Source organism: Lutra lutra, chromosome 5, assembly GCF_902655055.1.
Source record: "Lutra lutra chromosome 5, mLutLut1.2, whole genome shotgun sequence".
NCBI lineage: Eukaryota > Metazoa > Chordata > Mammalia > Carnivora > Mustelidae > Lutra > Lutra lutra.
Genome location: NC_062282.1, coordinates 81,651,261 through 81,670,665, shown reverse-complemented (window position 1 = coordinate 81,670,665; position 19,405 = coordinate 81,651,261). Strand labels below are relative to the sequence as shown.

The following is a 19,405-nucleotide window of genomic DNA, read 5'->3' as shown; positions in this document are numbered from 1 at the left end:
CAGCATCCTGGGATCGAGTCCCACGTCGGGCTCCTTGCTCAGCAGGGAGCCTGCTTCTCCCTCTGCCTCTGCCTGCCATTCTGTCTGCCTGTGCTCGCTCTCTCTCCCTCTCTCTGACAAATAAATAAATAAAATCTTTAAAAAAAAAAAAAAAGAGTATGAATCTGTATTGCAATTTGATTATGCTGTATTGCAATTTGCTTATGCCGTTCCATACTAAGAGTTAGAAGATAGCTTTACTTTGTACGTAATATGAAAAAGGATGCTAATTTAGGTTTATGGAATCATCAATATAAATCTCTTTAAACAGAAATTTCCCACTAATAATTTATGAAGGAATATAAAGTTTTTCTTTATCTCCCCAAATGTTTCTAGACCCAAGTACTATCCCTCATGTAAACATAAAAACTGGACATTTCTGCTATTGAAGTTGCTGCTTCGGGCATGGGATCTGCTAAATCATTGTAATACTTCCTTGAGAAGAAGGGGACTCTGTGCAAGGTTATCAGTAGTATAGCTCTCTTCCTTATTACCTCAGGTTAGGTTAAGCCTAAGCCCCAGTTTCTAGTCTGCTATTACAAGCTTGGATTCTTTCTTTCAAATGCTAGTGAAAGTACTGCCTTATTAAACCAGTGAAAATTCCAACTTTGGAGGGAAAGTGAGACAAATTAATTCTTGCTAGAATCTCTAGCAGTGCTTTGTTTTACATTGCTTTAATGTAATATTGGAAGACACTTAATTTTATATAAAGGATAATCAATGAAGAATTACCTGGATTTATATACACATGGCTCCTCTTGACTTTTTGCCTTCTCTTCTTCTGTGTCACTTTATCATTGCTAAATAGTTTTCAGAAATTAAAATACTTCCTGAAGAAACTCTGCCACTCAGACCTTCTGATTAGAACTCACTTCTGTGTCTGTGTGTGTATGTGTATGTATGTATGTGTGTGTGTGTATATATATATATATATATATATATATATATATATATATACATTTTTTTTTTTTTTTAAACACCCACAGCTCGAAAAACAAAGAAAAAGATAAAAGGAATTCAGCAGGCCACTCCAGGAGCATCACAAGAAACTTCGGAAAATCCTGCTAACAAAACAATAGTTCCTGCAACATTACCACAGCTCACCCCTACCCTGGTGTCCCTGCTGGAGGTCATCGAACCTGAGGTGTTATACGCAGGATATGACAGCTCTATCCCAGATACGACATGGCGGATCATGACCACACTCAACATGTTAGGTGGGCGGCAAGTGATTGCAGCAGTGAAATGGGCCAAGGCGATACCAGGTAAGAGGCGGAAGGGGACTCATCAAAGGTACAGAACTGTGCCTTGTCCTTAGCCGAGGCACTCTGGCTCTGTCCTCCGAGTCGCACGACCTGCCCTGTTTTTTCCTCCTCAGTTCTGGGGCCCGACCGGGGCAGAGCCCAGAAAGCATGGGAGTGGAGAGTTTATAATAAAATGTGAACGTTGCTTCCTGCTTTTCAAATTGTTGCTCAGAGTGGAGTGATTTGAGGCTGGACAAGGTCCTGTCAGAACTAGAGTCTCGGGACTTAAGAATTCCTTTTATACCCAAATCTAGGGCAGGAGCACACGTAGATACTTCTCAGAACCCCCATTTGTTTTCCTTCGGTGTATCACTTTTAAAACTCGGGGTAAAACTGGCAAAAATCAGGTGTGGTGACACTGTCAGGATGTACTAACCTCGTAATTAGATAAAGCGATACAGGTTGAACTAAATCTGAACTAATCTCATTTTTAAGATCATATGAAAGTGAAGTCCCCCTGTTGGAACTTGATGTGGAACAGCAGGGGTCCACGTCATTATCAGCCCAGACTTGATGGCTGCAGGAGCTTTGACAAGCTTATGTTCATTTTGATAGAAGAGGCAGAGCAAGAATGAAGTACTCCGACCTCCTATCATCCTACTCTGTTAAGAGGGAAAGAGGTGTAACTCTCAGGGGACATTTTTGAAACTAAATTCATTAACTGAGTAATGTACCAAGTGAGGACTCTATTTGCTTAAATAGGGGGAAAGTGACAGTAAGTTTTATTACATTACATGCTATTAAAAAGTATTTGCAGGTGCTTGGATCTGAACGTATCAGATGACAGAGGAGACCTATGTCCCTCGGTGCTTCACTTCCTCTGTCTGTCAGGGGTCCCCCCCAAACAAGGCTAAAGCCCGATCTGGTCTGTGGTAGTTTCCAGAGAGCTGATACTCTCTTTGGAGACTAGAGTGTTTCCTCATCCCTTTACTTCTCTTAATTCAGGATTCAGGAACTTACACCTGGATGACCAAATGACCCTACTGCAGTATTCATGGATGTTCCTCATGGCATTTGCCCTTGGCTGGAGATCATATAGACAATCAAGTGGAAACATGCTGTGTTTTGCTCCTGATCTGATTATTAATGAGTAAGTTATTTGTCATTTTCCGTGTGTTTTTAACCAGCTGACGGATGTGGTCATTCAGGACTGAATCAATTCTGTCAGGGCTCCTGAAGCTGGGCAAGCTTGAAATAGTTGTCAATGTTTAATGGCAGGCCAGGTGGACATGGGGCATTATTATGTACTGTCCCAGGATAGATTGAAGGGTATTTTTTTTTTTTTAAGATTTATTTACCCATTTTAGAGGTTAGTGAGCAAGGGGAGGGTCAGGAAGAGGGGGAGAGAGCATCTCAAGCAGACTCCCTGCCTAGCGCAGAGCCCACCGCAGGACTCCATCCAAGGACCCTGGGATCATGAGAGATAATGACCTGAGCCAATATCAAGAGTCAGATGCTTAACATACTGAACCACCAGCTACCCCTGGAGGGTACTTTTTAATGCAGTTGGGGTCAACTCTGGGGTCAGTTGATACCACCTTGAACAGGAACAACTACAGATGAGGATATCTTGGCTGACAAGATAGGAGGGACAGACACAGAGACAAAAGGATCCTCACTGCACGGCAAGCCCTACTCAGTGTTTATGACTTGGACGGTTTTTTTAATTGGGAGAGAACCAATCCAATTTTCAGGTTTTCTAAATGAGCTCTTCTTGTGTCTGCACAGCCTCTGCTTCCATCTGTGAAGTGTTTGAGGCGTCCCTTCCCCTCACCTCACTGCAGTTGTTTCCTGACTAGTTTTCTGCCTCCAATGTGCCCTCCATCATGCTGACAATTTTTTTTCTTCCAAAAATACAGTTTGATCCCATCACATACCTCCCCAACACACAGATGTCCTTGCTGTCTCCGCCCTGCTCACCGGGTGCATACTCAGCATGGGTTCTGGCTTCCCAGAACCTGGCCTCTTTTTCTCCCTCACTGTTCTCTTTCATGGATGCAGCATTCCCACTCAGATGATCTGTTTGTCAAGCCTCTCAACTCAGCACCTTAAAAGACCTCTCTGCTTTATATCCCTAGCTCTTATCAGGTTTCTTTCTTATTTTCTGTGCCTACAACTTACCTCCTTTACGAGAATGAAACCAAGGAGTTCTCACCCTCTCACACACATACCCATGGTCAGAGCAGAGTAAGAAACGAAGATTTAATTGGGAGCACCAGGGTGCTTTTGACCAGAGGTCCAAAGAACCAATGAAACCTTAAATCCCGTTATTAGAATAGTCCCACTGCAGCCTATTTGAGTCCATCCATTCTGAACAGTTTGTGTTTAGACCTGGATGCGCTATTAAAATTAGGAGTGACAACCTTAATAACATCCAGAATGGCAAAGAGCATGGAAATTTATATCAGTCAACAAACGGGATGTTTGGAGGAAAGAGAAAGGCATAGCAGGGAACAAGGAGGACAGCCTACAGAGATACTCTTTTGAGTGTGCTAGGCCCCAAAACAATGGGTAGAAGTTCTAGAAAAGCATCTGTTGGAGCAGTGTTAAATGGAAGGGTCTGCCTTCCCCTGCGGCAAGCTCACATTATGTTAGGTGTTTTAGTAGAGATTGGAGGATACTAGCCCAGAGAGTGTTACAGACGTTCTTAGGCATTATGAAAGAAGTGGCGAGCACTGGGGGAATTCTAGATTCAGAGCACAGCTTTTACTGCTACTAGGTCAAGCTAAGGCCGCCTACCTGGCAGGATCGGTACAAACTACCCACAGCAGAAATCTCACCGTTCTGCTGTCAGGCAAGCCAGCTGCCCTGGCTGAACTGAATCCCGAGTTAAAGGTGCTGTTCTTTCTCTGCTGGTGATACTTCTTTTCCAGCACAGTATCCTCTCATGTTCTCTCGGTGATACCTGAGTCCTTACCAAGTGCCAGACACTATTTTAGGAGCTTGCGCTGGAATGGTGAGCACAATAGATGAGGGCCCTGCTAACATTCCAAAGGGGAAATGGAATAAATAACCGAAATTATTTTGGAGAGCCGTGATTACGATAGTGTGACTGGGGGGGAGTGTGGGAGGATGGGGTGCAGGCTAGTTTAGATTTGGGGACCACAGAAGAACTCTCTAGGGACCTGAGAACCAAACAGTACAGAAGGACAAGCCGTGGGGAAGGTGGGAGGCTGCAGGCAGATGAAACCAGAGCAAAGGTACGAGCTGAGAGAAGTGGATCAAGCAGAAGCTTGTAGGCCAGGAAACAGAATTGAGATTGTGTTCCAGGAGCAAGAAGCAGCCAGTGGAGGATTTCAAACAGGATAACACGATGGAGAATGCATTAGAGGGAACAGCACGTACTCCTCACATTCCTAGTAAGCCTGGTACAGAGTAGCAGGGATCGAGCCAGACAAGCTTCCTGGGCCATCTGGCTTACACTGGACCAGACAACGACCAGATTCAAAGGCTGTCATCAAACCTTGGTTTAAATGAGCAACTGGTGAGAAGTGTTTAGAATTTATTCCTGCAGAAATGAAGTAAATAAAGTAAGTAAAGTAAAGTAAGTAAAACGTAAGTAAAGTAAGTAAGTAAGTAAAACGATGTATGGCATGTACAGCGGAAAACTAATTTCTCCAGCGTAAACTTAGATCCTGTGGATCCAGGAACAAGTTTACTTTTCCAGTTCTCACCTATAGGGAATTAGCATTAATAGCATAAGTTAGATTTTCCTTTGGAAGTTCATAGTTGTGTAAAATAAAACAAACAAGTGTACTTTTCGGGGGTGACTAACTCAAACACTGGTGTTTCTCTTTCACAGGCAGAGAATGAGCCTCCCCTGCATGTATGACCAATGTAAACACATGCTGTTTGTTTCCTCCGAGTTACAGAGGCTGCAGGTCTCTTACGAAGAGTATCTCTGTATGAAGACCTTACTGCTTCTCTCTTCAGGTTGGTAGAACACCTCTTTGCTTCTAAGTATGTTGAAAGTATGAAATAGAAATGTGTAGACGCAAAAGTGTGTTTGTATACATCGCACCCAGTCTACCATTATTTCCTGCTAGTCAGATAACAGAGTTTTCATAAATGTCGAATTTTAAAGGCACAGCCAGTGATACCAAGATTAGTAAGACCGCTAGGCGCCGCGGCGAAACAGAAAAGTATGTCAGTTCCGCCAGAGCTACCGTTCAGAGTGATTCAGAGTAACACCACTAGGTCGAAAATTAGTTACACGAGGAATAGGACTGAGTCTAGGAAATAATGGGAGAAAAACAGGGCGTACAGAAGGTGTACTTAACGACTGTTAGAGGACTGGCTGATGCAGCGTTGCTGCCGCACTGGGGGCAGAGGTATTCATTCCATCTAAAAACAGCAGCAAGCATTTATCGAACAATCTCCGAAGTTTAGATAAAGGGACTGGTATATAAACTTGAGTGAGGCTAGGTGTGGCTGGCAGAGGCATTACTTAGTAAACCTAGAAAGCTTTTGAAAAATACAAAGTCTCTTGTTAGTAAAACGATGGAATTTTCAACAACCAGTAAAAGAAAATGTGTGAACAGTTGATGTTTTACACTTACAGGTTATTCCAATAAAACTTAACGTATCAGGTTCGTGTTTATGAGATAGACTTGATGACTGAATACTCCTTTATGTACAAATAAATTTGCAAGGTTTCAAAAAGTCTTTCCATGAGTAACTCTGGTTTCAAAGCTGCCAAATAACTGGAAGGGATGGATATCTATTTCAGCTTTTCCAAGATAGATGTATCACCAATGCTTTCATAGTACCTTTGTTCTCAGAAAACCTAAAGGGAAAGATCATTGCTAGAGACTTTAAGGTTACCTAATGCAGCACACTTGTTAAAGGGAGCTTGACGTTATTTGAGTCAAACAGTTAAAATTCTGAACATCATCTCCAAGTACAGATCAGTGCCAAATATGATTATTTGTTTAAAAAAAAAAGGTGATTTATATTTTATACATACCACACTCACAGAACTATATGTACTTCTATCATTGCAGAGGATGGGAGAAAGCAAACCAAACTAATATGTATCACTGCTTCCTTTAAAAAAAGGCATGGCATCGACAGGGACTAAAATACAAAAATACATACCATAAGATAGAATCAGACTTCTAGTCTGACGGAATACTAGAATAGGTACCCTAACCTCCCACTAAAAAATGCTAGACTAACAGCAGGCAAGAATCCCAGGAGGTTATTAGCTGTATTTGGAAGGTATATTTCATAAGTTTAAAGACAGAGGACAAAGAACGGCTGAAAACTTTCCAGAATTGTTGAAAGACACCAACCCCCTGCCCTGTCCAGGCAGCTCAATGAATTTCACATAATATACAAGTAAAATCCAACTGACTGAAAAAAAAAATCTTCAAAGGAGAAACAATTTAATTACCATGTAGTAGCAGAGAAAATGGAATGATTTTTTTTTTCGTAAGCCTAAGGAAAAAAGTATTAGAAAATGAAGGTGGACTTCCAGCTTCAGCTCTGAGAGGTAAACAGCCTGGACACAGCCATTCCCATCCTGAACAAGAAGAAGGTGAAGTGAAAATCAGTAACTTGGATCTGTCCGAGAATTGAGGTCACCAGGCACATGATCACATCAAAATCTTGAGAGTCAGGCAAACACAGAGAAACATAGCCATGATCCCCTTATTGCGGACCAAAGCATCTAGAGCTGGGAACTGGTGGAACACTCACGGTTATTATGATGAATTGCTGGAGAGGGAGGACGAGCTTGAGAAAAACTAAGGGCATTGTTTTCCCACACTTTCTTGGGGTTTACCTGCAGAAGGCACATGAGGTTCTCACCATGAAGATCACAGAAAGAGCCCCCTGTTTTTGCCCTCCGAGGGAAACTGCTATAAGACAGCTTTATCTAATCTGAAGGAAAGGGCAGAAAGATCAATGCAGCCCTCTCTCCCTTCCTGTCTCCTGTAAGGGAAGCAGGAGTATGAGGTGGGAGAGGAGATTCAGAAACTCTCCTGAAGGTCATGCCAACACAGATGTCATCCTAAAAGGATAGGATACCCAACACCTAACCACACTGTCAGTAGGGCCCCAGGATAGTAACTGGATTACAGCTGCAGAACACAGCCCTTTGAGAAGGAGTACTCAGGAAAACCCAAAACAACAGGGGAAAAGCAATAAAAACAGGAAAATAGGTTTCAGTTTCTGTTAAACACCTCTAGGACTAACATGAAATATAGCCCAGCTCTTAGCCAGAGTAACATAAAAGCTCACACTAAAAGTGTTATTACGTCCACTCTGACCTAACACTATCCAGGTTTGAGGGGGGAATAAAAAAGGTATGCAAGCTAAAAGGCAACAAGAAACAGTCTGAAGAGACACACAAGCATCGGACCCAGCTCAGCTATGACACAGACGTTGTAAATATCAGATAGGGAGTTTAACAAATCCATGATTACTGTGTTAAGGGCTCTAATGGAAAAAGTGAACAACATGCAAGAACACAACGGGTAATGTGAACAGAGAGGTGGAAACTCTAAGAAAGTGCTAGAGACTAGAAATACTGTAATGGAAATGAAGAATGCTCATCAGTAGACCGGATGTGGCAGAATTGCAAATTCAAATGCAAAGAGAAGGATAAAAACAACACGGGATGGAGAATTCAAGAGCTGGGATGGGGGGAGGGCCATTACACAACGTGTCACATACAAGTAATGGGGACGTAAGAAGTAAAAGAAAGGAATGGAAGAAATACATGAATAATGGCTGAGAATTTTCCAAAATAACAGATGCCAAAACATAGACCCAGGAAGCTTTAAAAACTCCAAGAAATGTACAAATTGCAGAAAACCAAAGACAAAGAAGAAATCTTGAAAAAAGCCAGAGTGGGAAAAAAACAGCTTACCCATAGTGGGACGAGGATAAAAATGACATCAGAATTCGCATCAGCAACTATGCACATAGGAGAGGAGCAGAGTGAAATATTTAGTGTTAAAAAAAAAACCTATAATTATGTATACAGTAAAATTATCCTTCAAAAGTGAGGGTGAAATAATGAGTCTCAGAAACAGAGAATTAGTCACTAGAAGATCTGCCCTGCAAAAAATGTTTAAGGAACTTCTTCAGAAGAAATGAAAATAATGCAGTTCAGAAACATGGATCTACAGAAAGGAGAGCATGAGAGGAGGAAACGATGACAGTTTGTTTTTCTTCTGACGTGATCTGATGCTCAGCTGTGGAAGTAATTATAGCAACAGTGCACAAGACGATCATAACACGCGGATGAAGGAAATGTCCAACAGGAGAGAGGACCCGTGCATACTGTTGGCAGGTACCTGCAGTACAGATCAGGTAGAGCGGTCTTATTTAAAGGAGCTGTAGACCAGTTGTCTTTGTATATGGGGAACTCTAGGGCAAGCCCTGAACACAGATTTAAAAATAAGTAATAATTGATAGACTGAAAGGAGAGAATCTAGAATCATACTAAATGCTCAGCAAAACCCAGAGAAGGTAAGAAAGAAGCAAGGATTACAAAAGAAAGAACCAGGGCAATGAGGAGAAAACAGTTTTAAAAGGGTAGCTCTTAACCCAGATCGATCAATAGTCTGACATGTGAATAGTCCTAATGAGCCAGTCATCTTTTTTTTGTTTTAAATGAAGTTTAAAGGAAAGTTTGCCACCACAGATCCTCAATAAAGTAAGATTAAAGGGTATGCATAGACTAAGGGAAAGGAATCCCATCTCTCTCTAAAAAGGAAAAAAGAACAAGAGTATAGTAAGTAAATACATAGATATGTTTAATATTTATTGTATAAAACAACAGAAGTAGTGTCTTGGAGGATCTACAAAACAGAACTGAAATACGTAAGACCTACACATAAGAAGGGTAGTGTGATAAGAATGCATGTTTAAATTTCAGGGGCACCTGGGTGGCTCACCTGGTTAAGTGTCTACCTTGGGCTCACTCAGGTCATGACGGGATGGAGCCCAGCGTCAGACTCCCTGCTTAGCGGAAGCCTGCTTCTCCCTCTACCTGCAGCTCCCCCTGCTTGTGCTCACACACTCTCTAATAAAATCTTTTAAAAAAAAATTTTCGGGGCGCCTGGGTGGCTCAGTGGGTTAAGCCTCTGCCTTCGGCTCAGGTCATGATCTCAGGGTCCTGGGATCGAGCCCCGCATCGGGCTCTCTGCTTAGCGGGGCTCTCTGCTTAGCAGGGAGCCTGCTTCCTCCTCTCTCTCTGCCTGCTTGTGATCTCTCTCTGTCAACTAAATAAATAAAATCTTAAAAAAAAATTTTTTTTTCACTAATGATGGCTAAAGATAGGAAGAGTACAGAAAGTACCAAGCCACCAAGTTGGGAGGTGGCAGCTGAGACGAACAGGGTAAAGAAAAGCAACCCAAACAAATGAAATGAGGGGGATGAGCATAAACAAATGCACAGTCAAGGAAAGTAACAAATGGCGTACCAATAAATTTGTCAGCAATTACATTAAATAAAGAGGAGATAAAAGCCCCAAGGAAAAAGACCCACAAAAAAATTCAAGACTGTATTTCCAAAAAAAAAAAAAAGAAAAAAAAGAAAAAAAAACAACTTTATGCTATTGACATGAGAGTATCTAAATAAAGCTACTGAATGACTGAAGAAAAAGGCCATACAGTAACCCAGTGATGGCAGACTTGCACAATAGGGTGTGAAATGGTAAATGTTTTCAGTTTTGTATACACTCTGTCATAGCTGCTCAACTCTGCTGCTTGCAGAATGAGCATAGTTGCCAACAACACAAAAAGAATAGGCATAGTTATGTCCCAACAGAACTTAGTTTACAATCACAGGCTGTTAGTGAGACTAGGTCACTGGTCATGGTGCTGACCACTGTTTTAAAGCTGTGGCAGCTACATTTATTATCAGCACAGACTTTAATGTGGGGAAAAAAAAAAAAAACAGCTCTACATAAAGCATTCTACTTAGCAGGAAAGCAATTCCAAGTATATGGCTTAACCACATGAAGCAACAATCCATGGAGCTACAAGGATAATTAGGGGTAATTTGGGATAGATGAAATTCTTTTAAACATTAGCAATGAAAAGGGCTTCTCCTGTCGCTATTTTTATTTTTTTTCCTGTCACTATTTTTAAAATTCAGGTAACAAGCAGGAAAAAAATTATCGATAAACAATTAGTGAAAACATCATTGCTACTGTCTTAAATATTAAAACGTAATTAGGTTATCTGTAATATATTAACCCATTTTTAACATGGTAGGCCACTCTTGATTAAGTAGCCTTTGTTTTCACAGTAATACTGCCATCTTCACTAGTGCCAAGTATTGCTTCATAGAATCAGAACGTTTTCATATGTGCTTCTTGGCCTAACCCTAGTCAAAATCCAGGGAGAGTGATATACCACATTAACAAAATGAAAAGAAAATTCGTATAATCACCTCAACAGATGCAGAAAAAGCATCTAATAAAATTCAACATCTATTTATGATAAAAACTTTCAACAAAATGAGTATAGAGGGAACCTACCTCAGCATAATACAGGCCATATATGACTAACATATATAGCTAACATCATACTCAGTGGTGAAAAGCTGAAAGCTTTCCCTGTAAGATCAGGAATAAGACTAGGATATCTACTGTCATCACTTTTATTCAACACAGTATTAAGGGTCTAGCCAGAGCAATTACACAAAAAATAAAAGGCATTCAAATCTAAAAGGACTAAATGAAACTGTCTCAGCAGATTCTTAAAGACTCCACAAAAAGACAATTGGAATAAACAAATATAGTAAAGATACAGGATACAAAATCATATGCAAAAATCTATTGCAGTTCTATACACTAATAATGAACTACCAGAAAGAGAAATTAACTCCATTTACATTTGCATCAAAAATGATAAAATATCTAGGAATAAAATGTATCCAAGGATGTGAAAGAACTATACACTGAAAACTCTAAGACACTGACGAGAGAAATTAAACATGACGGAAACAAATGGAAAGATATTCCACATTCATGGATTGGAAGAATATGGTCAAAATGTCCATATTTCCAAAAGCAATCTACAGATTCAACGCAGTCCCTCTTAAAATTCCAAGGACATTTTTCAAAGACTAACTCTAAATTCTGTATGGAACTATATAAATTAGACCCAGAATAGCCAAAGAAACCTAGAGAATGAAAAACAAAGCTAGAGGCATCACATGTCTTGGCTTCAAACTATATTACAAAGTTGACATCCTAAAAACAATACAGTGCCAGCATAAAAACAGACACACAGTTCAATGGAGAGATTAGACACCACAGACAAAAACCCAGACGCAGACAGTCAATTAATTTACAGCAAAGTAGCCAAGAGTGTACAACGGGGAAAGAACAGTCTCTTCAGTAAATGGTGCTGGGAAAAATGGACAGCCATATTCAAAAGACTGAAAGTGGACCATTACCTTATACCATACACAAAAATTAACCCAAAAATGAATCAAAGACTTGAACGTAAGACCTGAAATTATAAAAACTCCTTGAAGAAAACAGAGGCAGTAAGCTCCTTAACATCAGTCTTGGCAATCCCTTTTTTTAAGATTTTATTTATTTATTGGGCAGACAGAGATCACAAGTAGGCAGAGAGGCAGGCAGAGAGAGAGGAGGAAGCAGGCTCCCTGCTGAGCAGAGAGCCCGATGCGGGGCTCCATCCCAGGACCCTGGGATCATGACCTGAGCCGAAGGCAGAGGCTTAACCCACTGAGCCACCCAGGCAGCCCGGCAATCACTTTCTTAATCCAGCACCAAAAGCAAAGGCCAGAAAAGTTAAAAAAAAAAAAAAAAAAAAAAAAAAAAAAAAAAAACCAGCCTGGTACCACCTCTAACTATAAAGCTTCCTCACAGCAAAGAAAATGATCAACAAAATGAAAAAGCAGTCTACAATATGGGAGAAAATACTTGCAAATCCTGACTGGCCAACAGGCACATGAAAAGGTGCTCATCATTAATAGTGATTAACAGGGAAATGCAAATCAAAGCCACATCTCATCTCCCATCTATTAGAATGTCTGTTACCAAAAAGGCAAGAAATCAGGGTTAACAGGGGTGTGGAGAAGAGGGAACTCTGCACACTGCTGGTAGGAATGCAAACTGGTGCAGCCACTGTGGAAAACAGTATAGATGTTCCTCAAGAAGTTAAAAATAGGACTACGGCATGACCCCATAATTCTACTTCTGGGTATTTGCCCACAGAAAATGAAAACACTAACTCAAAAAATATATGTAGCCTCATATTCATGGCATAACTATTTACAATAACCAAGACTCGGAGACAGCCAAAGTGACCATTTACGGATGAATGGATAAAGATGGGATATATACGGTGTATACGGTGGCTATACACAGTCCCTTGAGTATTACCCCACCACTGAAAGGAGTACCATCTTGCCACTCGCAACAACACGGAGGGACCTTGAGGGCATTAGGCTAAGTGAAGTAAGCCGTTCAGAGGAAGACAAGTACAAGTAAGTGTAGAATCCCACGTACACATGGACTCTAAAAACAAACAAGGAGACAGGCTCATTTGCACAGAGAACAGACTGGTGGTCTCCAGAGGAGGGTGGATTGGAAGGTGGGAGAAAGGGGATTAAAAAGGGCAGACTTCCAGGCGTAAAATAAGTAGGTCATGTGGATGTCATATGCAGCATGGTGATTGTAGTTATTAGTACTATAATGTTATATGTGTGAAAGTTGCTGAGAGTGAATTTCAAACATTTTCATTGCAAGAAAAATTATGTTTAATATGGGGGGATGGGTGTTAACTATAGATGTATTGTGACCATTTTGCAATATATACAAATATAAAAACAATTCAGTGAGAAAGGGTAGGAGACACAGCTCAGGCAGGTTATACTCAAATCCACAGGGAAGTAAGAATTAAAACTTCTTGCTCCTAAAGCCAGTGCTTTTCCTAAATTCTAGCATTTTCTAAGATGTCAGCAACAAGGAAGTAAAGTTTGGGAGACAACATGCTCCCCTCCCTAGAAAGTACCTCATTTGGGCTCTGACAAATCCTAAAAACCAGTAATCTGCCTAACTTTGTATTAGCCTTTAGCTTTGCTTACATTTTGACCAAATCCTTTTTTCCTTAACCATTAACACAGAACCAGCGTTCTAGGAGCACATTTTGAAAAATTTGGCCATGTACAAAAGTCAGTCTTTGCAGGATTCACAGACAACATCATTAATCTTCGGTTCATAGTCCTTCTCACTAGTACCAGTTTTTGAAGAGTAGTGTAAAACAACGGACTTGATACTAGATTTACAATCTAGAATCCATAAGGTACTTTCTGAGTACATCAGGGAAGGCAGAATCATGCTCCCCCTGGCAAGGCATGACTCCAGGTAAAATCCTCCAGTTTTCTATTATCCCCTAATCTCCCTTGCCTATACCGTCCTGATCTTGTAAAATGCTTGTATTTTCATGGAATGTATTCAGAGTGTAAATACAACGTACGTCAGGAAGTGTAGTATTATAATAAATGCCCTACGGGCACACAGGCAGAGTTACCGTGAGAAAATACTTGACAACATCTTAACCTTTTAGTTCCTAAGGAAGGTTTGAAGAGCCAAGAGCTATTTGATGAAATTCGAATGACCTACATCAAAGAGCTAGGAAAAGCCATTGTGAAGAGGGAAGGGAACTCCAGCCAGAACTGGCAGCGCTTTTACCAACTGACAAAACTCTTGGACTCCATGCATGATGTAAGTGTCAGACCTAAGTCCCAATGTCCGGAACATTGTCTAGAACGCTGGGTTAATTGTGATTACATACAATTTGATTGATTGATTATATGTAATGATACATCAATAGTTTCAGTTTTGTTTTGATTTTTTTCCTGTTGGCGGATTTTGGTGATGGTTGGAGTTCACCTTGTCAGCCTCAGTTTGGCACATGTTTCTCCTAGGGGCAGTTATGAAATATCGTTTCATCTAGTCATGTGCATAGACTATCATGATGCCAGTACAGAATTTAATAGCAATGTCAATGTCAAATTCCCTGGTTTTATAGGACTAATCAATTAAATTAGCATATGTCCTTCATTTATTATTATATTAGAGTTCACCGTGATGCACTGACGGCCGTGTAATTCTATATACAATTCTAAAGAATCCAAAATGTGCCTGGTACCCGAATGTCCACTTTGTTTAACCAAACTTTTTTATCTGGTGGATTCCAGCAAAGATTGGTATATTTTAGATCAAATGTATTTTCTGAATTAGCGGCCAAAAAGCACAAGATGTTCCTACTAGTAAGTTTTTAAGAATAATCGTTTGTATTTTTTTTTTCTCTTGCAGGTGGTTGAAAATCTCCTTAACTTTTGCTTCCAAACATTTTTGGATAAGAACATGAGTATTGAATTCCCAGAGATGTTGGCTGAAATCATCACCAATCAGATACCAAAATATTCAAGTGGAAATATCAAAAAACTTCTATTTCATCAAAAGTGACTGCCTTAACAAGAAAGGTTGCCTTAAAGAAAGTTGAATTTATAGCTTTTATTGTACAAACTATCAATTTGTCCTGTAGCGGTTTTGCTGTTTCATTTTTTTCCTTTCTGTTTTTGTCTGGTCTTTGTTTTCGTTTCGTTTCGTTTTAAATACGCACTACATGTGGTTTATAGAGGGCCAGGGCTTAGCAACAGAAGCAGGTGAGCCACCGCTTGTAAGTGGTGGGAAGAGTAGAGAGTGATAGATAGTTGGTGGATCCCAGGAATTGGCCACTGTCAGGGAAGGATGGCACCTAAACCGCCAGTGCCCGAAGTCTGTGTGACAGACTTTCTGCTCATACTTTTCACGGTTGGCTGGACAAAATTTTCTAGACTTTTTGTTGGTGTATTTTCCCCTGTATAGTTAGGATAGCATTTTTTGATTTATGCATGGAAACCTGAAAAAAAGTTTACAAGTGTATATCAGAAAAGGGAAGTTGTGCCTTTTATAGCTATTACTGTCTGGTTTTAACAATTTCCTTTATATTCAGTGAACTACGCTTGCTCATTTTTTCTTACATAATTTTTGTATTCAAGTTATTGTACAGGTGTTTAAGATGGGCAGCTAGTTCATAGCTTTCCTAAACAAACTCTAAACATTAATCTTCTGTGTGAAAATGGGTTGGTGCTTCTAACCTGATGGCACTTAGCTATCAGAAGACCACGAAAATTGACTCATATCTCCAGTATTCTTGTCAAAAAAGCTTATATTTTGTATATATCTGCTTCAGTGGAGAATTCTCTAGGTTGTGCAAATTAACCGTCCTAACTGGAGGAGAGCGCCTAGTCCAGTGACCTGCTCGGTAAAATGATGGTTGCAAATGACTAATTTAAAAACAAAAAACCAACCAAACAAAAAACTACCAAGAGGCCCTGTTTGCACTTAATGCCCTATCTCTGCTATGGCTAGATGGCAAGAAAGTCAGCCAACGATCGTTCAGGACCTTTTGTTGTAGTTTGTATAAGTTCTTAAAAAAGTCAGGATTCCAGATAACCAGCTGAGACACAGCTGAGAGATTTGAATCAGACCAAGTATTTCCTCTCACTCAACTTGACCCCCCCTCCAAATAAATTTCCAATTAGCAAGCGTAGCCAGATACCCATTTTCACATTCCCATCCATCACCAATTGGTCTCTCTTTCCTGGCAGTGCAGGAAAGCTCAGCTACTGATTTATGTGATTTCGAACTGTCAGACTTCCATGTTTGTATGACTACACATGCCTCTTATCCCTCCGTGTGCCATAGAGTTTAACAAAAGTCTTGTGAACTCCTCCTCACTGTTGAGAATGATCATTTTAAACAAAATAGAAGCTGTAGTAGCCCTTTTTGTGTGCACCTTACCAACTTTCTGTAAACTCAAAACTTGTATTTACTAAGCCACAAGAAATCTGATTTCTATTCAAGGTGGCCAAATTATTTGTGTAATAGAAAACTGAAAATCTAATATTAAAAATATGAAACTTCTAATATATTTTTATATTTAGTTATAGTTTCAGATATATATCATATTGGTATTCACTAATCTGGGAAGGGAAGGGCTACTGCAGCTTTACATGCAATTTATTAAAATGATTGTAAAATAGCTTGTATAGTGTAAAATAAGAATGATTTTTAGATGAGATTGTTTTATCACGACATGTTATATATTTTTTGTAGGGGTCAAAGAAATGTCGATGGATAACCAATATGATTTATAGTGCGTGCAAGCATTCATACAGGCAGCAGTGGTCTCAGAAACGCCACAGGTTTGCTCTAGGGGAAGGGGGACATGGAGACCGGCCCCTGTGTGCCACGAAGGCTGCCGAGGCTCCGTCCCATTCAGATCACAGAGCAAGTCATCCTCTGCCTCCCACAGTGGGCGATTGCCCTCCTCATTCCCACAGTCAGTCTGTCCAGTCTGTCCACCCAGGTGTGTGGGTGGAGTCTCCCCTGGCTCAAGTGTGCAACTGGGGGGGAGGGGGCAGAGAGGTGGTGCCCGCCGGCCCACCCCCTCCCAGAGCTCCCTCATAGCAGGGCTACTTTCCCGCAGAGCACAGAACCCCTCCAGCAGTGAGGTCCACAAAGGGGTTTCAGGACTTTGGCAATAAGACGCGTAGAGGTACCAGCAGTCTGTAAATAGTGCAAAATCCCATAGGTCGCCAAGTAATACACTAATTCCTTTCTATCCTGCTAGAAGTGATTTCCAAGCAAATGAGTACATGTTTGTTTTCTTTGGATGCTTTTTTGAATGTTATTTGTTATTTTTCAGTATTTGGAAAAATTATTTAATAAAAAATGTAATCCTTTGCTTTTTGAATGCTCTCTAAAAGGGAATGTTCCTTTTGTAATGGTTTAAATTGATCTCAAAGTATTTTAAGATGGTTTGTAACCCAGAAGGATGTGAAATTTTTGGTGCCTAAGAAATACCGCTTGGATATTATTATCAATGACAGTGTTAAGTTCCAAAAAGAGTTTCTGGAAGGCAAATTATTCTTCATTTATGGAATGGTAAATGGTTAAAACCAGAAAGCACATCACATGTTACTCTTATTTTAGTCCCAGCTTCAGTTCTCAAAAAAATAGAGCTCAGTGAAAAAAAGAGACGTGTACTTGGTCAAAAGTAAATCAACTGACATTTGTAAAACTAGGAGGCTGTATCCTACATGGAAAAGAAGTTGTGCCCTTGTGAAGTAAGTGGGAAAGAAGAAGGTTATCTTAGCTGTGTTTGAGTAGAGTTACAATTTAAGTGAGAAAAGATCCGGTGCTACTGGAAAGCAGCTTCGTTTTCTATGTAGGTGGTGTCTTGCCATCCCAAACGAAGTTTGTAGCAACTTCAGGGAGACTTGGCAACATGCCAAGGTGACTTACAGCAAATCCTGAAAAGCATTTTTAATTACTGGTGGAAAAATGTGTCCTTCTCAGTGTTTTTAGGCCTTGCTGGGGGACACCATAGAAGTGCTTGTCTAAAACTCTGGCAGGGGAACCTGAAAGGGCATCTACCTTCTGGAGAAGGGGGGTAAAAAAGGACACCCTAAAAGGAATGCTAACACGACTTGTGTGTGAAGAGCTTGAAAGCGTCAGGTGAGCTCCGGGTGTGCGTGCAAAGGAAAGCCGACCTTGCTTCAGAACTCCGGGGTGGGGGTTGGGGGGGGATGTGCAGTTTTACCCACCTAAACCATCTCTTCTCCATTAGTCTTAGCTTAGTTTTGTGTTTAATACCATAAACGACATCACTGTGGAATGAACAGTAAGATTAGACCGTGGTCTGTCAAAACTCAAGAACCCCGGCAGCCCTCAGCGAGATTTCCAGGGTTGACCGGTCATCCTCAAGACTGTAGCTGTAAATGAATGTGTTTTCATGTGCCTGGTTTGAGAGTTGGATGGGAGAAGAGTGTAAGGAGGACACTTTAACCACTTTGAATGGAAGTTGCATCATTTTCCAGACTGTGATCAGTCAGCCTGGTCCACCAGGGATTAGTGACCAGGTTTTCAGGAAAGGATTAGCTTCTCTCTAGAAAATGCCTGAAAGAAGGATTTTATTTTCTGATGAAAAGCTGTATGAAAATACCCTCCTCAAATAACTTGCTTAACTACATATAGACTCAAGTGTGTCAATATTCTATTTTGTATATTAAACAAATGCTATATAATGGGGACAAATCTATATTATACTGTGTATGGCATTATTAAGAAGCTTTTTCATTATTTTTTATCACAGTAATTTTAAAAATGTGTAAAAATTAAAACCAGTGACTCCTGTTTAAAAATAAAAGTTGTAGTTTTTTATTCATGCTGAATAATAATCTGTAGTTTAAAAAAAAATGTCTTTTTACCTACACAGTGAAATGTCAGACTGTAAAATCTTGTGTGGAAATGTTTAACTTTTATTTTTCATTTAAATTTGCTGTTCTGGTAATACCAAACCACACATTTGTATTGAATTGGCAGTAAATGTTAGTTAGCCATTTATAGCAATGCCAAATATGGAGAAACATCATAATAAAAAAAATCTGCTTTTTCATTATGTGACTCCAACATGCTTTTGTAGAACTCAATGCAGTTCCAATTTTCCTACCTTTTTTTCTCCTTCTTCTATTGAAGGCAGAGTTATCACTTCAGGCAACTTTTAAGACACTGAAATGGACACTGACATGTCAATGGCTAAAGGGGCCAATTCCTGCAAAGGGTTTGAAGGCAAGGAAGAACCCACTCCCGAGGTTCTCCTACTCTATCAGTCTTTATCATGAAAAGTGACATTTTATGTTAACAGATGTTATCTAGCCAAAATTCTTGCCTCAACTTAAATTCTTCCTCCCAGAGAAGAGCATACTTAGTACTTGCGGCAGTACAGAGGCACAGTATAAACCCTAAAGACAGAAGGCGCTCACGTGGTAAACCAGCTCTTCTATACAACCTCTTGAGTATTTCCCCAAAGTACCTCTGTGTTCAGGTTAGATCCACGGACTGGATGATATCACAGACAAACTTTCCTATGAATACTCTTTTCTCCACCACTGACTTCCTTTACCAAGAAAAAAGGCATTATGATTTAAAAACCAGATTTGCCTTAGTCATCATA

General features: G+C 40.2%; 1 protein-coding gene and 1 long non-coding RNA gene across 11 annotated transcripts in view; both read left to right on the top strand.

The window, feature by feature from the left end:
* The window catches only part of NR3C1 (nuclear receptor subfamily 3 group C member 1), a 117,888-nt gene extending 99,041 nt beyond the window's left edge, over nt 1-18,847 (top strand). For all 10 annotated transcript variants that reach the window (XM_047729175.1, XM_047729173.1, XM_047729174.1 and 7 more), the window contains 5 exons: nt 1,026-1,304; nt 2,289-2,433; nt 5,146-5,276; nt 13,904-14,061; nt 14,656-18,847. In XM_047729175.1, the coding sequence (XP_047585131.1) occupies nt 1,026-1,304; nt 2,289-2,433; nt 5,146-5,276; nt 13,904-14,061; nt 14,656-14,808 (866 nt within the window). In that variant the 3' untranslated portion in view covers nt 14,809-18,847. The remainder of the gene's footprint in view (nt 1-1,025; nt 1,305-2,288; nt 2,434-5,145; nt 5,277-13,903; nt 14,062-14,655) is intronic.
* On the top strand, nt 5,288-8,086 carry LOC125099773 (uncharacterized). The gene is made up of 2 exons (XR_007127344.1): nt 5,288-6,542; nt 6,591-8,086. It is a non-coding gene; the product is annotated as an uncharacterized LOC125099773 (long non-coding RNA).
* Nucleotides 18,848-19,405: the final 558 nt, after the last annotated feature.